We start from the raw sequence: 20,286 nt of genomic DNA on the forward strand, positions 1-20,286 counted from the left end.
CCATTTTAGTTTACTTAGGTGTACTCTATGATGTTTGTGCAACAATGAAATTGCCTAATGTTGCATTTCTCAGGACACAGCCCATTCATTAAGCTACACAGGACTGTACTCATGAGGGGGAGAAAGTAATTAAAAAAACTCTTATAATATAAATTGCTTTGTTCTTAAAGAATGTTCATCTCACCCTGTATCTCCTATTCTTATATGAGAACTGGTATGATACAGTTAAATCATGAAATTAGGATCCAGATAGACCTATGTCCAAATACCAGCGTACCTAAGATTTGACTTTGACTTGGGACAAATTATGTACTCATCTTCCCAAGCTCCCATCTCTTCACCTTTAAAATGAGAATAATACCACCCAACCAGCAGTGCCCTTAGGTTTATAATATCTCTGCTGTACTCTCACCATTTTCCTCACCCTAAGTTGTACTTAATGATGCTGTCACTGCTACTGATAATTTTTATTATACAACTAGGTGTGTTGAACATTTTTTGGATATTGTTCAATGAATTTAACACAGTACTTCCATTCCTTTTTACAACCAATTAATGGGAGAAAGAAGTAAAGAAAAAGAGGATCAGAAAGAAGGAAAAACACTGAAACCAAAGGGAAAGAACAGCCAGAAGCCTTTCTCACTGTCTCTCCAACCTCATATACCATTTCACTATTTTCTCTGTCTCAAAATATGCTGTAAGTACCAGCATCTACTTATTCTTCAAAACTCCTATCTTTTATCCATGAGCATGGTTAAAGGTGCAGGTTCTGAGATCAATTGCCTGGGTCTGAATCTGCCTGCCATTCATTAGGCATGACACTAAGCAAGTTAACTTTAAGAGGTTTCCTCAATTGTTAAATGCAGACATTTACAAACATCTGGAAATACTAAATTTTCATAATGCATATAGTTTAACAGACTATCTGATACACATTACACTCAGTTAAGTAGTTGCTATTTTTATTGTAATCCATATTATCTCTACCTATACCACTCACTTGATTTGAGACTGCATTTTATGGATTCTGACACAGGTTTTAACACATGTGAAACTGAGATACAACTTACAACTAATATTTACCATTATTATGTATTACTTTAATTCATAGTATTTTTCTTTCTTAGTGGATCAAAATATAACAGTGTATCTAACAGTCTATTAAATGTTATCAAGTCTAATTTGTATTATCCATACACCTCCCTTGTTTTCTCAACAAAGTTTTTTTAGAAACCCAATCACATATTTTATCACTCACAGCATCCAGCAAAGCACTGTACACAAATATGTTCTCAACAGGCACCCTAGATTCAGAGAATGACTAACCGGAGGAGAGAGGAAAGTTGAGGAACCAATGTTACGACAACTAGGATGAAAAGAAGACAGAACAAGTGACAGAGGAAAAGAACTTTAAGGGAGTCAAAGGTTTGTGCAAGGAAAAAAAAACCAATATAATCAGAACGGCAAAAAGTCATTTAAAGAACCTAGCAAAGTCATAAGATATAAGATCAACACGCAAAAATCAATACATGAGCATATATAAAACATTAATGGAAATGGCAATAAAAGCTAAGTTTATTTTGGTGCAAAGAAGTTTGAAATCCACGCATGCAAAAGTTCTTCAAAAAGTTTATGGAAAATGCGTATTATGAAAAAACTACACATAGATTCTAAAACTGTTTTTGCACCAAAATAAACTTACCTTTTAATTCCCTTTTCCTATAAACTTCTTGAAGTCCCGTCATATTTCTATAAGTTAGCATGAACAATCTGAAAAGGAAATTAAGAAAACAACTCCTTTAACAACAGCATCAAAAAAGAGTAACATATCTAAGAATACATTTAGCTAAGGAAGTGTAAAACATACATATCAAACACTATAAACAGTATTGAAAGAAATTAAAGATGACATAAATAGAAAGATGGAAATACATCTTTGTGGATTAAGACTGATTACTGTAAAGATGGTAATATTTCCCAAAGCAATCTACAGATTCAATGCAATATTTACCAAAATCCTGATGACTGTTTCTATAGAATGAAAAAGCCAATGCCAAATATATACAAAATAGCAAAGGATTCCAAATAGCCAAAACAGTATTGAGAAACAAAACTGAGGATTCCTAGTTTGCAATTTTCATACCACAAATGAATAATTAGAACAGTTGGAGTTATTGTAAGGATAAATACATGAATCAATGGGAAAGAACTGAAAGGACAGAAATAAATCTAAATATAAACTGATTTACAACAAGGGGACCAAGACCATTCAGTAAAGATTCCACCACAAATGGTGCTGGGAGAACTGGACATTCACGTGTAAAAGAAAAATCAAACTGAATACTTACCTCCCATTACAGGTAAATTAACCTTAAAAATGCTCTTTGTCTCTCTAAAATATTTTTTTCAAATAAATTTTTAAAAGTGCCTGGCCACTGGCTCCTGACTCTAGCTGCCTGCTATTGAAGATCCTGGGAGGTAACAGTAATGGCCCAAGTGGCTAGGTTCCTGCTATACAAGTGGAACACCTGGATTGAGCTTCTCCGTTTCAGCTCAGTGCACCCTCAACTGTGTAGAGCATGGAGGGAGGGAACCAGAGGATGGGAGCTCTCACTTTCTCTTTCTCTCTCCCCTTTACCCACTTGGGAGACCCAGAGAAGCTCCTGGCTTCAGACTGGCTCAGCTCTGGCCATTGCGGCCATCTGGCAAATGAACCAGCAGATGGAATACCTCTCTCTCTCTCTGCGTATCCTTCTCTCTCTGTGTAACTCTTTCAAATAAATAAACTAATAAATAAATAAATAAATGGGGGCGAGCACTGTGGCATAGAGGGTAAAACCGCCATCTGCAGTGCCAGCATCCCATACGGGTCCTGGCTGCTCCACTTCGGATCCAGCTCCCTGCTAACGTGCCCGCAAAAGCAACAGAGGATGGCTCAAGTTCTTGGGCCCCTGCACCCATGTGAGAAACCTGGAAAAAGCTCCTGGCTCTTGGATTCAGACAGGCCCAGCTCCAGCCACTACAGCCATTTGGGGAGTGAACCAGTGGATGGCAGATGTCTCTCTGCAACTCTGAGTTTCAAATGAATTAGTCAATCTTAAAAAATATATTAATGAATGAATAAATAGAAGATTCACTGCAGCTAAAGTTTTTAAAAATAACAATAAAAGTTTTAAATTAAAAAAAATATTTCCCAATGGGCAATGGACTTGAACACACATTTCTCCAAATGGCAAATTAAGCACATAAAAAGAGGTCCAACATCATCAGTCACTAGCGAAATGCAAATTAAAACCACAGTGACTTATCACTAAATTTGTAGATACCAACAAAAGATCCAGAAGAGCCAACACAATACTGACAGAGAAGCTGGAAGTTGGGAGATTGACACTATCCAACTTTAAGACATATCGTAAACCTACAGTAATCAAGACAGTGGGGCTGTGATCAAAGAACAAACAGAGCAATGAAACATGACAGAGAGCCCAGAAATAAACCCAAACATACATACTCAGCTGACTTTTGACAAAGAAGCAAGGGCAATTCAATGAAGAAAGGACGATCTTTTCAACAAATGATGCTGGAACAACTGGACATACACATGCAAAATAAGTCTATGTACATACCTTATACCTTTCGAAAAAGTTAACTCAAAACAGACCAGAGACCTAAATATAAAATGTAAAATTATGCTACTCCTAGAATATAATAAAAGGGAAAATTTAGGTAACTGTGTTTGATGATGACTTCTTGGACACAACCCCAAAAACATAATCCATGAAGAAAAAATTGGTAAGTTGCATTCCATTGAAATGAAAAACTTCTGCTCTGTGGAAGACATTTCTCGATAACGAGAAGACAAATTATAGAGTGGAAGAAACTATCTGCAACACATGTACAAGATAAAGGACTTGGACCCAAAATATACAAAGAACTCTTAAAATTCATCAATGGGGGCCAGCACTGTGGTGCAGCAGCTTGCCAGCATCCCATTTGGGTGCCGGTTCGAGACCTGACTGGCTCCTCTTCTGATCCAGCTCTCTGCTATGGCCAGGGAAAGCAGTAGAGGATGGCCCACGTCCTTGGGTCCCTGTGTCCATGTGGGAGAACCAGGGGAGACTCCTGGCTCTTGGCTTCGGATCAGCGCAGCTCTGGCCATTGCAGCCATCTGCGGAGTGGACCAGTATGGAAGACCTCTCTCCCTTACTCCCTCTCTCTCTCTCTCTCTCCCACTTCTTCCCTTCCTCTCTCTAGCTCTATTTTTCAAATAAATAAATAAATCTTTAAAAAAATTCAACAATGAGAAAAGAAAACCCAATCTAAAATGGGCAAAAAATCCAAACATCTCACCAAGTAAGATATACAAATGGCAAATGAACACATAAAAAGATGCTCACATATGGCATAAGAGAATACCAAATTACAACAACACACCACTGGATACACCAAATGCTGGCAAGGATGGAGATAAACAGGAATTCTTATCCTTTGCTGGCAGGAAGGTAAATGGCACAGACACTATGGAAAGCAGTTTTGCAATTTCTTAAAATGCTAAATATATTCTCATCATTTGATCTAACAATTTCACTCCTAAGTATTTACCTGAATAAGTTGAAAACATCTCTACATCAACAACTTGCACGTAAACGTTTATAGTAGCTTTATTCATAATCACCAAAGCTTGAAAGCAACCAAGATATCCTTCAACAGGTGAATGAAGAAACTGTGGAATATCCCTTGGATGAAATATTATTCAGCAACAACAACAAAAAAAATGAGCCCTTGAGACACAAGTGAAGAAGTCAGTTTGAAAAGGCTATGTAGTGGTGCCGGTGCTGTCGTGTAGTGGGTAAAGCTGCCATTTATAGCGCCAGCATCCCATATGGGCACCAGTTTCAGTCCCAGCTGCTCTACCTCCAATCCAGCTCCTAATGGGCCTGTGGAAGATGGCCCAAGTGCTTAGGCACCTATACCGACGTGGGAGGCCTAGAAGAATCTCCTGGCTCTTGCCTTCAAATTGACTCAGCTCCAGCTATTGCAGCCATTTGATGAGTGAACAAGCAGATAGGAGATCTTTTCTGTCTCTGTCTCTCTCAATCTGTAACTCTGCCTTTTAAATAAATAAATCTTTTTTTGTTAAAGATTTATTTATTTATTTAAAAGTCACAGTTACACAGAAAGAGGAGAGTCAGAGAGAAAGAGATACCTTCCATCCGCTGGTTCATCCCCCAATTGGCCACATAGGCCAGAGCTGCGGCGATCCGAAGCCAGGAGCCAGGAGCTTATTCCAGGTCTCTCACATGGGTGCAGGGTCCCAAGCACTTGGGCCATCTTCTACCACTTTCCCAGGCCACAGCAGAGAGCTGGATAGGAAGTGCAGCAGCTGGGACTCGAACCAGCACCCATTTGGGATGCTGGCACTGCAAGCAGCAGCTTCTCCCATTATGCCACAGTGCCAGACCCTCAAATAAATAAATCTTAAAAAAAAAAAAAAAAAATAGCACTGTGGCACAGTGGGTAAAGCCACCATCCCATATGGGTGCCAATTCATGTCCCGGCTGCTCCACTTCCGATCCAGCTCTCTGCTATGGCCTGAGAAAGCAGTAGAAGATGGCACCTGCATGGGAGACCCAGAAGCAGCTCCTGGTTCTGCATAGGCCCAGCTCTAGCCGTTGCAGCCATTTGGGGAGGGAACCGGCAGATGGAACTCTCTCTCTCTCTGTGGCTCTGCCTCTCTGTAACTCTGTCTTTCAAATAAATAAATAAATAAATCTTCAAAAAAAAAAAAAAAAAGGCTATATAGTGTATGACTCCAACTACATGACATTCTGGAAAAAGCAAAACTGTGGAGACAATAAAAACATCTCCTGATGCTACCAGGAGTTCAAGTGAGGTAGGAAGAATGGGGCAGGGGCTATTCTGAAGGCAGTAAAACTAAGTTCTGTATGATACTTATGTCCATAACAGTGGACATATGTCATTAACCATATGTCCAGATCTATAGAATGTACAACAGTATGGATTTTGGCTAACAATATTGTATCAATACTGGCTTACCAATTATAACAAATGCACCCCAATGGACAGACGATGTTAACAATAAGGGAAACCATTATTTTTAACAAGCTATTAACACTAATAAGGATAGGGGAAGAGTTGAAATTGAACTGGACTTTCTATTCAATTTTTCTATAAACCCAAAACTGTCCCCAAAATCAAGTCCATTAAGGAAAAAACAAAACAGTCTCAAGTAGGAAACAAACCAAAACTTGCCCAATGAGATACAACTTTACACCTACTAGGTTGGTACCAATCAAAAGACAGAAAGAAAGAGGGATGGGGCCGGCGCTGTGGCGTAGTGGGTAAAGCACCTGCAGTGCCAGCATCCTACATGGGCGCCATTTCGAGACCCAGCTACTCTACTTCTGATCCAGCTCTCTGCTATGGTCTGGGAAACAGCAGAAAATGGCCCAAGTCCTTGGGCCCCTGCACCCACGTGGGAGACCCAGAAGAAGCTCCTGGCTCCTGGCTTCGGATCAGCACAGCTCTGGCCATTGCGGCCAATTGGGGAGTGAACCAGCGGATGGAAGACACATCTCTCTGCCTCTCCTTCTCTCTCTGTGTAACTCAAGTAAAATAAATAAATCTTTAAAATAGAATAGAATAGAATAAAATAAAATGAAAGAGAGAGAGAGAGAGACACACACACACACACACACACACACGCTGGCACTGTGGCGTAGCAGGTTAAAGCCCTAGCCCGAAGGGTTGGCACCGTGGCTCACTAGGCTAATCCTCCACCTGTGGCGCCGATACCCTGGGTTCTAGTCCCAGTAGGGGCAACGGTTCTGTCCTGGTTGCTCCTCTTACAGTCCAGCTCTCTGCTGTGGCCCAGGAAGGCAGTGGAGGATGGCCCAGATCCATGGGCCCTGCACCCGCATGGAAGACCAGGAGGAAGCACCTAGCTCCTAGCTTTGGATCGGCGCAGTGCGCTGGCCACAACACGCCGGCTGTAGAGGCCACCTGGGGTGGGGGTGAACCAACAGAAAAAGGAAGACCTTTCTCTCTCTCTCACTAACTCTGCCTGTCAAAAAAAAAAAAAAAAAAAAAAAAAAAAGGTCCTGGCCTGAAGCGTTGGCATCCCATATGGGCACCAGTTCTAGTATCGGCTGCTCCTCTTCCAGCTCTCATCTATGGCCTGGGAAAACAGCGTAAGATGGCCCAAGTCCTTGGCCCCTGCACCTGCGTGGGAGACCCAGAAGAAGCTCTTGGCTCCTGATTTCGGATTGTCTCAGCTCCGGTCATTGCAACTATCTGGGGAGTGAACCAGCAAATGGAAGACCTCTCTCTCTGTCTCTACCTCTCTCTGTAACTCTTTCAAATAAATAAAATAAATCTTAAAAAAAAAAAAGAAAGAGAGGAAGAGGAGGAGGGAGGGATAGAGGAAGGAAACAAATTTTGATAAGAATGTGGAGAAATCAGAACTCTCTTATACACTGCTGATGAGAATACAAAATGGCACAGCCACTATGGAAAAGAGTTTGGCAGATCCTCAAAGAGTTAAACATATAATTACCATATGACTCAGCATCTCCACTCCTACGTACACACCTAAAAGAACTACTATTACTTTACTGCAACACTGTTCATAAAATAGCCAGAAGGTGGAAACAATCCCAATGTCCATCAACAACAAAACAGAGCAGGTATGTCCAGATAATGGAGTCTTCTTCACCAAAAAGATAAAGTGTGTCTGGTGGATGCTACATAAAGAACTTCAAAAACTTGACACTAAATTAAAATCAGACACAAAAGGTCACATATTTTATGGTTCCATTCACATTAAACATCCAGAATTGGTAACTCAGTAGAGGTGGAAATCAGACTAGTGGCTGCCACAGGCTGGGGGGAGGGAAGAATGGAAGGTTTCCTTTTGGGGTACTGAAAATGTCTTGGAACTAAATAGAGGTGACAGTTAATTATTTTTTTGATCAACAAGGAACATAATATTTTATTCAATAATTACAAAGAAGAGAAGCTGGGAAAGGAGACCAAGAATAAGAGAGAAGAAAAAATTGGCTAAGGAAAAGATGGGTTAAAGAGAAAGGGAAAAGAAAAATAAAAACATAAAGTGGGGTGGCCAAAAATACCAAGTGCCCACACAAAGAGAACAGGGCAGAGGTTTGAAAAAAGAGAGAGATCCAGTATTTTGAAGGAAGTTTTTCAGTAACACATTACTCTATCAACTATTTCAATCCATAATTCTTAGGAATTTCCTGAATGTGTTGTGGAATAAATATAAACTCCAGCACTGTTTATTTGGACAATGAGTTTTACAGCATTAAGAAAACTTTCTCTATGGTAATGCATGTGTTAACTACTTCTTACACCCGAAACTTTGGTACCTAGCACTGGCTGCCACTTCTCCCCCTTTAGTGAACTTCCTTCCTGCTTGGAGCCCTCTCAGCTCCCAAGGCCCATTTCTCTTTGGCAGAGAAACATGCAGAGGAGGTTGATAAGATCTAGAGAGGTAAAATCTGGCATTCACTATGCTTCTGCAAAGCAGGCACCTTGGTTAAAAAGTTAAGAGTGGTAAGATGATATGGGGAAAGGAAACAAGGATCTGACCACCTAGGGCCTGGTGAGGACTTCAAGAGAGTAAGAGAGTGAGGTAAAGGAAGAGTTGTTTTCCTTCTAGAGTGAGTAGCCTGTATCAACAGGACAGGAAAGGGAAGGAAGCAAGACAAGATTCAGAGCAGCAGCTCTGGTCAGAAACAGAGTGGTGTCTGCCTGGACGGAGCAGAGCACCCCTCAGGGACTTGAGTGCAAGAGGTAAGTGGATGAAATAGGTCAACTGAAGTGAGGATCCCTGACAACTTACCTCTCAAAGTACAGGGATGTAAGGAGTTGGAGGATGGGAGGCACAAGGGGATACTCTTTGGACTACTTTGATCAGATGAAATCAAGCTCCAGGAGCTGATGCTATCAAAATTCGTACTTTAAGATACTGCCTGCAAAATACTTCCTCTGTCCACAGGATTTCTTACCGTATACACTGCCAGCAAAGCCAACTGGTTATAGGGGCGCCCATTCTTGGGAGCAATGTGCTGGGCCTTCAGGTACCAACTAGAATAGAAAAACAGTAAGAAAATGCTAGCTCCGTATCAACTCCTTCCCAATTCATCCTGATAGCCCTACTACTTAAAGACATAAACTGGAGTGTTAGTTAGATATGGCCCTAGAGCAGTGAAGCATCACTACGGGGACCAACAGGGACACCTGTAGGACAGCGTAATGGGAGGCAGCTCAAGTGCTCCTTGCTCTTAAGACAGCTTAGCTTAAGGTCAGACAAGAAAGGGAAATAATGAACTAGAGGGACAATACCTGCGTGCTTTCCCGTAGTTTGCTGTATCATTGGCTTGTTCCCGATACCTAGAGATATCTCCTTGGCATATCATACATCGCTGGGCACTGATCAAGGCATATTTTACCTTCAGGAAAAACAATCAGTTAGAAAGTATCCAAGAAACACTAATTTCAGTCCCCAAGGACAGGGATGGAATCAAAATGACAAAGCAGGGCACTGGTAGTCTTCAACAAAGTATAAAGTACACCAGTCTTGTGATGTAGCAGCTGCATAGTGCAGGTGTCCCATATCAGAATGCCAGTTTAAGTCCCAGTTGCTCTGCTTCTGAGCCAATTTCTTACTAAGGCATACCCTGGTAGGCAGCAGAAAAGGGCCCCGAGTACTTGAACTCCTGCCACCTACATGAGAGAAACAGAGTTCTAGGCTCTTGATTTCGGCCTAGCATAGTCCCAGCTGTTGCAGTCACTTGGGAAGTGAACCAACGGATGTGAGATCTCTATGTCTCTGTGTCACTCTGCCTTTCAAATAAACAAATCTTAAAAAAAAAAAAAAGTAGGGGACAGCGCTGTGGTGTAGCAGATAAAGCTGCACCGATTTGAGTCCCAGCTGCTCTACTTCTGATCCAGCTCTCTGCTATGGCCTGGGAAAGGAGCAGAATATGGCCAAGTCCTTGGGCCCTTGTACCCATGTGGGAGACCCAGAAGAAACCACTGGCTCCTGGCTTCAGATCAGCTCACCTCCACCTATTGCGGCCAACTGGGGAGTGAACCAGTGGATGGAAGACCTCTCTCTCTCTTACTGCCTCTCCTGTCTCCGTGTAACTCTAACTTTCAAATAAACAAATAAATCCTTTTTTTTTTTTTTTTTTTTTTTTTTGACAGGCAGAGTGGACAGTGAGAGAGAGAGACAGAGAGAAAAGTCTTCCTTTTGCCGTTGGTTCACCCTCCACTGGCCGCTGTGGCCAGCGCACTGCGCCTATCCAAAGGCAGGAGCCAGGCGCTTCTCCTGGTCTCCCATGGGGTGCAGGGCCCAAGCACTTAGGCCATCCTCCACTACACTCCCTGCCCACAGCAGAGAGCTGGCCTGGAAGAGGGGCAACCGGGACAGAATCCAGTGCTCCGCCCGGGACTAGAACCCGGTGTGCCAGCGCTGCAAGGCAGAGGATTAGCCTACTGAGCCGCGGCGCCGGCTAAACAAATAAATCTTAAAATAAATAAATAAATTTAAAAAAAAGGGCCGGTGCCACGGCTCAATAGGCTAATCCTCTATCTGCAGCGCCGGCACTCCAGTCAAGGCACCGGATTCTGTCCCGGTTGCTCCTCTTCCAGGCCAGCTCTCTGCTGTGGCCCAGGAGTGCAGTGGACGATGATGGCCCAAGTCCTTGGGCCCTGTACCCGCATGGGAGACCAGGGGAAGCACCTGGCTCCTGGCTTCGGATCAGTGCAGTACACCGGCCGCAGCGGCCATTGGAGGGTGAACCAACGGAAAAGGAAGACCTTTCTCTCTCTTTCTCTCTCACTGTCCACTCTGCCTGTCAAAAAAAAAAAAAAAAAAAAAAAAAAAAAAAAAGTATACCGTTTTCAGCTTTACCTTTATGACCAAAAATCAGCTAACAATGTGATACAAAAATTTACTGGCGCCAGTGCTGTGGTGCAGCGGGTTACAGCCCTGGCCTGAAGCGCTGGCAACCCCTATGGGCGCCAGTTCGAGACCCGGCTGTTCTACTTCCGATCCAGCTCTCTGCTGTGGCCTGGGGAAGTAGTGGAGGATGGCCCAAGTGCTTGGGCCCCTGCACCCACATGGGCGACCCAGAAGTAGCTCCAAGTTCCTGGCTTTACATGGGCCCAGCTCCGGCTGTTGCAGCCATATGGGGAGTGAACTAGCAGATGGAAGTCCTGTCTCTCTGTCTCTCCTTCTCCCTGTCTGTAACTCTCTCAAATAAATAAATAATTATTCAAAAAAAAATTACTGAGAAAGCACAAAGGCAGAAAGTAGAGGGGGTGATTGTTATTTCCAGGCAAATGAAAGAAAATCTTACAAAACTCAGAGTCAGGAGACCTGACTATATAAACAGTGTATGATCTCAAGAAGTCATTGCAACATGCCAGGACTGTTTCTTCTGCAGAACATAAAAATACCTGTTCAGTAGAATAACTGGATTGAATGAATGTAAAAATATCTTATAAACATGCCGGCGCCGCAGCTCACTAGGCTAATCCTCTGCCTTGTGGTGCCGGCACACCGGGTTCTAGTCCCGGTTGGGGCGCCGGATTCTGTCCCGGTTGCCCCTCTTCCAGGCCAGCCCTCTGCTGTGGCCAGGGAGTGCAGTGGAGGATGGCCCAGGTGCTTGGGCCCTGCACCCCATGGGAGACCAGGAAAAGCACCTGGCTCCTGGCTCCTGCCATCAGATCAGCGCGGTGCGCTGGCTGCAGCGCGCCGGCCACGGCGGCCATTGGAGGGTGAACCAACGGCAAAGGAAGACCTTTCTCTCTGTCTCTCTCTCTCACTGTCCACTCTGCCTGTCAAAAAAAAAAATCTTATAAACTATAAAATTGGCCAGCGCCGTGGCTCACTAGGCTAATCCTCCGCCTTGTGGCGCTGGCACACCGGGTTCTAGTCCCGGTCGGGGTGCCAGATTCTGTCCCAGTTGCCCCTCTTCCAGGCCAGCTCTCTGCTGTGGTCCGAGAGTGCAGTGGAGGATGGCCCAAGTGCTTGGGCCCTGCACCCCATGGGAGACCAGGAGAAGTACCTGGCTCCTGCCTTTGGATAGGCGCAGCGCGCCGGCCACAGTGGCCATTGGAGGGTGAACCAATGGCAAAAGAAAGACCTTTCTCTCTGTCTCTCTCTCTCACTGTGTAACTCTGTCTGTCAAAAAAAAAAAAAAAAATCTTATAAACTATAAAATGATAAACAAATATTAGGAAAACTGTTGGGCTGGCACTGTGGCATAGCGGATTAAGCTATCGCCTGGACGCCGGCATCCGTTATTGGCTCTGGTTCCAGATCCAGCTGCTCCTTTCTTTCTTTCTTTCTTTCTTCTTTTTCTTTTTTTTTTTTTTTTTTGGTACCTATTTGTGGTCTCTGATTTATTGCCAGATGTGATTGGTAAATGACAGTTTCCATAGGCCTAATAGACTCATAAAGTTTTTCTCTTATCTGGGTGTGTTGGTGCTTACTGAAGTTAGAATTTTATAAAAATATGGAACACTTCACGAATTTGTGTGTCACCCTTGCACAGAGGCCATGCTAATCTTCTCTGTATTGTTCCAATTTTAGTGTATGTGCTGCCAAAGCGAGCAGTGCTCCATTTTCAATCCACCTCCCTGCTAATGCGCCTAGGAAGGCATCGGAAGATGGCCCAAGTTTTGGGTCCCTGCACCCACACAGAATACCTGGAAGAATCTCTGGGTTTCATGCTTTGGCCTGGCACAGCTGCAGCTGTTATGGCCACTTGGAGAATAAACCAGCAGATGGAACATCTCTCTTTCTGTCTCTCCCTCTAACTTCGCCTTTCAGTTAAATAAAAATAAATCTTTAAAAAATAAATAAAAAGAAAAAAACTGTTTACTGTTCTTTCCTGTCATTGTCAGTCTTTTTCTCAGTTACTATCAAGGAACTGTACTACTAAATTATGCTCCCTTTGCCAAAAACATTAGGAGGGTACCTCAAAAAGCTAATGGGGAAACAGAATTAAAATAAATGTTTATTTCAGTGCAAAAATACTGAAATCCATGCATAGTTTCTTCACAATATATATTTTTGTGAACTTTACAAAGACCCTTCGTCCTTTTCCAAACACCTACAACACACCAGAGATGGTGTAGTATTACAAAAATGTTTTCCCACTGACAGGCTCAGTACCTGTCACTCAATAAGGAAACAAAAGAACAGACCCTTAACAATCCCAAGACATTCACCCAATCAAAAGTTTTCCCAGAGACAGGCATTTGGCATAGCAGTTAGGATGCCAATTAAAATACCTACATCCCACACTAGAATGCCTGAGTTTGAGTCCCATCCGCACTCTCAATTCCAGCTTCCTGCTACAGCACACCCTGGGAGGCAGTACTTGAGATGGCTTAAGTACTTGTGTCCCTGCCACCCACATAGGAAACCCAAGCTGAGTTCCCAGCTCCTGGCTTCTGCCTGGCCCAGCCCTGGTCACTGCTGAGGAGTGAACCAGTAGATGGAAGATTGAGCTCTCCTCTCACTCCCAAAATAAGTAACATAAATAAAATTTTTAAAAATCTCCTTAAGGAATACCATTCACAACATACAACTCAACTGCACCCAACACAAAACAAAGGAACAAGTCACTGAATACAGAACAGAGCTCACCTGAGCCGATGCTGACCCTTCAGGAAGGCTTACTCACTAGCTAACTAAACAGCTACTGCACATCAGTCTCTAGCACAGAACTCAAACTTGTGACCCAGCTAAGTTTCATGTCACTAGATGCCATATACCCTCAGAGTCCTGACTATTCCATACATTCTTTTTATCAATGAACACCAAGAACTTTGTGTATATAACTGATAAAGCACAAAAGGAAACTGGTTGTATGTCCATACTACAGTCACTTTGCCATCTCAGATTCTTTCAAAGGCTCTCCATCATCCTCAGCTTGAAGTCCTGGATGACCTTAGCCCAGGCACCTCTTCAGCACCACCTTCCTGCTCACTCTCCATTCTTGAGACGAGGCTTCTCTTCCATTCCGCTAACCATAACACACCCAACCTCGGGACCATCAAATACACTCTGCTCTCCACCTGGAATGCTGCTATTCTGCATCCTCACATCCACCTTCACCTGGCTAATGTCTCAGGGCTTCAGCCTCAGCTTAACTATGATTGTCCTTAGTTCTCCATAATTCTCTAAACCATGTGAACCCTGTGAGACCATGGCTTTCTTGTTCAACACTGAATTGCCTCTGCCTAGAATGGCACCTTTCATGTTGTTGGTACCAGCACTGTGGCTTGGTTAAGCACCCACCTACAGTGCCAGCATCCTATATGGGCACTGGCTCAAGTCCCAGATGCTCCACTTCTGATCCAGCTCTCTGCTATAGCCTGTTGATTCGTGAGAGAACTTGTACGTAGCAATTCATCAGAAGGAACAGACAGGCAAGAAGAAGCCTCTGTTCCACACATCATACTTTCCTCTAATTAATCTCTAATCTCTCCCTAAATATGTCCCAGGTCTCTCTCATCTTAAAAAAACAAAAATTTCTCTTAGCCTTATATTATCTTCTAGTTTCCTTCCCTGCCTTAATAGCCAAGATTCTTAAAAGAATAGTCTATATCATTCTCTTGTTATCTCTGCAACTCCTCTCTTCACTACAATCTGGCTTCCAACTTCTCAAACTAAAACAATTCTTAATAAGGTCATCCAATCCAGCTTTCAGTAATCTTAACATCTGACAACTCGAGGGCCGGTGCTGTGGCATAGTGGCTAAAGCTGTAACCTGCAGTGCTGGCATTCCATATTGGCGCCAGTTTGAGTACCAGCTGCTCCAATTCCAATTCAGCTCCCTGCTATGGCCTGGGAAAGCATCAGAAGATGGCTCAAGTGCTTGGACCCGTGCACCAGTGTGGAAGACCCAGAAGAAGCTCCTGGCTTCGGATCGGCCCAGCTCTGACCGTTGCGGCCATTTGGGGAGTGAGACAGCAGATGGAAGAATTCTTTCTCTCTATCTTTCTCACTCTGCCACTCTGTAACTCTGCCTTTCAAATAAACAACTCTAGTGCACTTCACAATTTTGCCCACTCTGGCCAGTTTTCTCAGTATCCCAACTTCTGTTTCAACAATCACTCACACATTGATGACTTCTGTATTACAGCCCAGTTCTTTCTCTTGAGCTCCAGATAGACCAGAATATTCATTTGTTCATTTTCAAGTTCCTGATAGACATGTCCAGTTAAGCACATCCAAATCTGAACTATCTTCTTCCTTTGCAACCACTCCCCTTAGGCCACAAATTGGGAGACAATATAGATTCCTCATACCTCCAGTCTCATTCCTCACACCAAATCAGCCAGCAATTCAATTCTATTTCCATTATATCTTTCCAGTCTGTTTTTTCTTTTTTACCTCTATTACCTCTACATTAGCTAGGCCTACAACCTGACTCCCATAGCTTCACTGTTGCCCAACTCCCATGTAAACTCACCAACTTACCAGGGTGGTTCTAGCAGCAAAACTATCAATAGCTCTCCAATGCTTTCAAAGGAAGTCTAAACTTTTCAGGATGGCATATAAGAAGTTTATGATCTAGGGGCCGGTGCTGTGGCGCAGTGGGTTAACACCCTGGCCTGCAGCGCCAGCATCTCATATGGGCACAGGTTCGAGACCTGGCTGCTCCACTTCTGATCCAGCTCTCTGCTATGGCCTGGGAAAGCAGCAGAAGATGGCCCAAGTCGTTGAGCCCCTGCACCCATGTGGGGGACCCAGAAGAGGCTCCTGGCTTCAGATCGGCACAGCTCTGGCCCTTGCAGCCAACTGGAGAGTAAAGCATCGGATGGAAGACCTCTCTGTCTCTGTCTGTCTGTCTGTCTCTCTCTCTCTCTCTCTGCCTCTCCTCTCTGTGTAATTCTGACTTTCAAATAAAAAAATAGATCTTTAAAAAAAAAAAAAGTAGAAGTTTATGATCTAGTCACTTCCTCCTTCATTAGATTTACCTCCTATAACAGCCTCACATCACATAACAAACACCAAAATACTGAACTTCTTGAACTTTCTCAATAATACCTGGTTGTCTCTGGCTGTGCCCTCTCTAAACTGCCCCTCTCATCTTTCAGAGTCATATTTCAAGAATCAGCTTGACAGTCTCTGAGGAGCCTTCCTTGATCTCAACTAGACTAAATTAGATCCATTTCCCTCTATGCCTCTTCACTATACATACCACTACAATAGTACTTATTACATGGCAAATATTGATTTAATCTATCTCTTCTGCTGGATTCCATCTTTCATGCTTATATCCTCAACATCCAGCATAGTGCCTAACACATAACTAACACACAAATAAGTGTTTACTAAATGGATGAATTAATTTGAGTTAAAGAAGCTGACTTACTGTCTTGCGTAATGGCTTGCTGCGAATGGCAAGACCGTCCATGTAGTCCTCCAGTTTGAACTTGTAAGTAACCTGCAGCTTCTGAAGCAAACTATCAAAGAAGTCACTACCCTATGAAGAGAAAAAAATAAGAAAGAGCTGAATTAACCTGTCCTGGTCTAATCTATCTGAGAGAAACTAGGACAAAGTTCTGCTAGTGCTCAGATACACTATATAAAGGGAGGCACACAGTTGTGTACTGGCCACCAAGTGACCACAGGACAAATTCATGGCATCAGCTTCTCCCTTTGTACCAAAGATATGAATTCCCGACCGCCTCCACTCCACCCCTCCCCTAGGCCAAGACATTCAGAAAGCTCTTAAGCTCAAAACTAATCAGTATTAACATTAAGTTATAGCCCCAAGGTAGCAACACTGGTAAGTAAGGGTAGGCCAAAACCCAAGAGAAAAGTTTTAAACTTTTTGCCAATGTTATATTATAAAACATAGTATTTCAGACGATAAAAACCCATCACAAGAGGCCAGTGCCGTGGCTCACTTGGTTAATCCTCTGCCTGTGGCGCCGCATCCCATATGGGCACGGGGTTCTAGTCCTGGTTGCTCCTCTTACAGTCCAGCTCTCTGCTGTGGCCCAGGAAGGCAGTGGAGGATGGCCCAAATGCTTGGGCCCTGCACCCACATGGGAGACCAGGAAGAAGCACCTGGCTCCTGGCTTTGGATCGGCATAGCTCCAGCCATAGTGGCCATTTGGGGGTTGAACCAATGGAAGGAAGACCTTTCTCTCTGTCTCTCTCTCTCTCTCTCACTGTCTAACTCTATCTGTCAAATAAATAAATAAATAACCCATCACAATTACATGACGCTAAAGCCAGTATCCTGAAGACAAAAAGATGACAATTTACCTCATCTAAGAGTTCCAAAAGTCTGTTCCGAATCTGTTCTGGATTTTCAACATTCGGATCCTTGAGAAGCTGCCTGAACTTCTCAATCACCTGATAGAAAGCATTCTTCCACAGGATCTGATCCACATTCTGATTATCAGAGAACTCAATATCTAATAGAATACAGCGCTCATATAGCTGCAGTAGTTCAGCTCTGGAATAAAATACACGCAACTTCTAGTTCCAAATACACCACAGAAAAGGCCAGACCCAAGATTTGAGCTTCCTGTAAATTAACCGCCTCCCTTGGCAAGAAATCCAAAATGTGACCAGGTACACTACTCATACTACTTCCCATTCAGCACAGTAAAATGTCATTTTAAAGATAGTTAATGTCTAAGAAAATAGGTTGTCCCCATATGTCTTCACCTAAATTTAACAACTGAAATAAGATCTTCACTGCAAGTTAAATGTTGTTCAATTCTGGAAAGTCTTTCCTTTTCCCTTTGAAGATTCCACATTCCCTTAAAGGCCTTTTTTTTTTTTTTTTCTTAAAGAAAAAGTAGGAAGCATAATTATTTCTACTAGGAATGTTCTTTTTCCAACTGTCCTTCCCTTACAAAAGCCAATGTGAAAGGAAGACAATACTCAGGGGCTACCCCAAAAGCTTAGACCATCTATAGCCACAGGAGCCTATTACACTCTAGCTCACCCCCAGTCCTCCTAGCCAGGGTGAAACACACCATACCTGAGCTGAGCCATCTTCTCCAGGCCCTCAGGACTGATGCGGTCCCTGGAGAGCAGGTTGCTGAGCTGCAGTTCCTGGTTATCAGCCACCCGGAGAAGCCTGTGTAGCTCCTGTTGCTGAACATTTCTCATGTGCTGTTCTATCTCCTCAGGGCTCATGGTGCTGGCAGGGACGGGGCTACAGACATACTGTCCAGATGGGGTCGGGTAGCCTGGGTAGTAAGGTCCTGGGTACACACCATTTGTAGGGCCCATTGGATACTGTAAAGGGCTATAGCCTGTATAGGGATACTGGGAAGCAGGCCCTGGTGTCCGGGGGTAATAATAGGGGTTGTCAGAATTTTGAAACTTATAGTAAGATGCTTGGGCCTGGCGAGAGTCACTCCAAGATGTAGGGCTGACTTCATCATCAGTGTCCAAGAAATGTAGCTGGGGCACCTGGCTCTTTAAAGCAGGCTTCTGGTCAGGATTATTTGGGTCCCACAATCGGCGGGTTGTGCCTCCACGACCCCAGCTCCGAGACCCCTTACTACCAGATCCAAATAAAGGCCGAGGTCCCAAAGGTGTAGACTCTGGAGAGCCTGCCGAATTCACAGACAGAGTGGTATGGGCAGGCAGAATCAGAATGCCACGCCCACGACCCCGAAGTTCTTGTTTCAAGTTTTTAGACTCTTGCTTCTCAGAGCCCTTGCCCCCACTGCTCAAGCCTCTGTCAAGCTTTACCCTCTCCACATCCTCCCTGGCTGACCTCACCATGGGGGAATCTTTGTTCATGGTTTCTGCATCAAAAGTGACACGAAGAGTGCCTCGATTTTCTTTACCATTGCTTTTCTGCTCGCCCTCCCCATTGGCAGACCAGTTTCTTTCTAAATGTTTCTTCCTTTCTGAGCTCTTCCTGGGTCCTAATCCATCAGGCTCATCAATTTTATCCTCATCTAAGGAGTCAGTTGAAGACATCGATACTTGCTTCTTCAGTCGTGGCCTCTCCTTGGTCCGATCCTGTCGGCGGCGGCGACATCCATTATTATCGGTCAGGCCAGCTCCCTCAGCACTGTTGTTGCTACCCGCTGAGCTGGTACTACAAGTGCGGTAACGGTTCCTTCGTTTATCTGAGCGGGAGTACCGCTTTGCAGAACCTGGCTTCCCCTGGCCCCCATCATCAGTCACTTTTTTCACCCCCTCCCCTTTTTCAACCCTCTTTCCTTTTTCTCCCTTTGCAGTCCTTACTCTCTCACTATTTGGGCTCTTGTCTGTCTCAGTTTTATCTGTCTTATTCACGATTTCCTCTTTCACAATTTTGCCCCTATAATCATCTTCCTGTACTCTCAGCTGTTCTACCTGGTTGAGGATTTCTTCCTCATCCGCCCGAACAGCAGGTTCTTTGGTAACAGTTTGTAAACGCCGCCCAGGCTGATAGATCTGCAGGTCCGGTTTCTTTGTTCTCTTAATAATTCTTAGACTTCGATCCTCTTGTCCAACAGTCCTAGGAAAGGATTCCTGTCCCCGATTATTTTCTAGGTCTATAGGACCATTTTGCTGTTGGCTGTCCAGGTCTTTGCAGGCATCTTTAATGATCTGTGTGTCATTTCCAACAGCAGACTCTCTGTCATTAGCAATTTCATCCTTAAATTCCTCACTCCCAGAGGGTTCCTTGATCTTAGGTCTGTTCCTTAGTCGAGAAAGACCAGGCTTATAGATTTCCAAATCTGGGCGCCTGTTATCTTTACGTGGCCTGGGCTCCTTTAATTCCTTCATGTTTTCTGTTGTGTTGGGGAGAAGGTTGGGAAGAGTGAAGGAGGAAGGGGAAAATACTGTCATTCTGGTTAAGCAACACAAAGGCAAGCAAGAACTACAAATCCAAATGCCAACATTATAACAGATGAGGAAGGACATTTCTTCAAATGCAGAAATTCTGGGTTTATAATATTTGTTCAACAACTGGCAAGGCTAAGAATTTAATTGTGCTACAGCTACATACACATGGGGGAGGAAAAAGGGGGAGAAACCCATATACTCTTGGGTTATTCAAGTCATATTCTGAACCTTAAAATCCGAAAGTACTCATTATTGTCAGAATAAGAGGGCTAACATTTCCAGCATTAGATTGTTTTCTGTCTACACAACCCTTGCTCTACAGACATCTCAGTCTTTTCTTTCACCTGGAACATTTTTCTAGGGTGGCTAAGTCTGTTTAATGTATTAGTGAGGAGTAAGGG

General features: G+C 43.7%; 1 protein-coding gene and 1 non-coding gene across 12 annotated transcripts in view; both read right to left on the bottom strand.

Annotated features, from left to right (window-relative positions):
* The window catches only part of SMG6 (SMG6 nonsense mediated mRNA decay factor), a 261,637-nt gene that overhangs the window by 239,552 nt on the left and 1,799 nt on the right, over nt 1-20,286 (bottom strand). For 10 of the 11 annotated variants that reach the window (XR_016223920.1, XR_016223919.1, XR_016223921.1 and 7 more), the window contains exons 2-6: nt 18,072-19,830; nt 17,345-17,537; nt 16,443-16,553; nt 9,385-9,491; nt 9,048-9,126 (exon numbers count right to left, since the gene is read on the bottom strand). The exons of the other annotated variant lie outside the window; for it this stretch is intronic. Coding sequence is in view for 7 of the 10 variants with exons in the window: in XM_002718880.6 (XP_002718926.1) it covers nt 9,048-9,126; nt 9,385-9,491; nt 16,443-16,553; nt 17,345-17,537; nt 18,072-19,830 (2,249 nt within the window). In the remaining 3 variants the exon portion in view is untranslated. The remainder of the gene's footprint in view (nt 1-9,047; nt 9,127-9,384; nt 9,492-16,442; nt 16,554-17,344; nt 17,538-18,071; nt 19,831-20,286) is intronic. 11 annotated transcript variants of the gene reach the window in all.
* LOC127484588 (U6 spliceosomal RNA) lies at nt 12,561-12,667 on the bottom strand. Its single transcript, XR_007911640.1, has one exon. It is a non-coding gene; the product is annotated as a U6 spliceosomal RNA (small nuclear RNA).

This window comes from Oryctolagus cuniculus, chromosome 17, assembly GCF_051225735.1.
Source record: "Oryctolagus cuniculus isolate XC-2025 breed Fujian yellow rabbit chromosome 17, ASM5122573v1, whole genome shotgun sequence".
In the NCBI taxonomy this organism is placed as follows: domain Eukaryota; kingdom Metazoa; phylum Chordata; class Mammalia; order Lagomorpha; family Leporidae; genus Oryctolagus; species Oryctolagus cuniculus.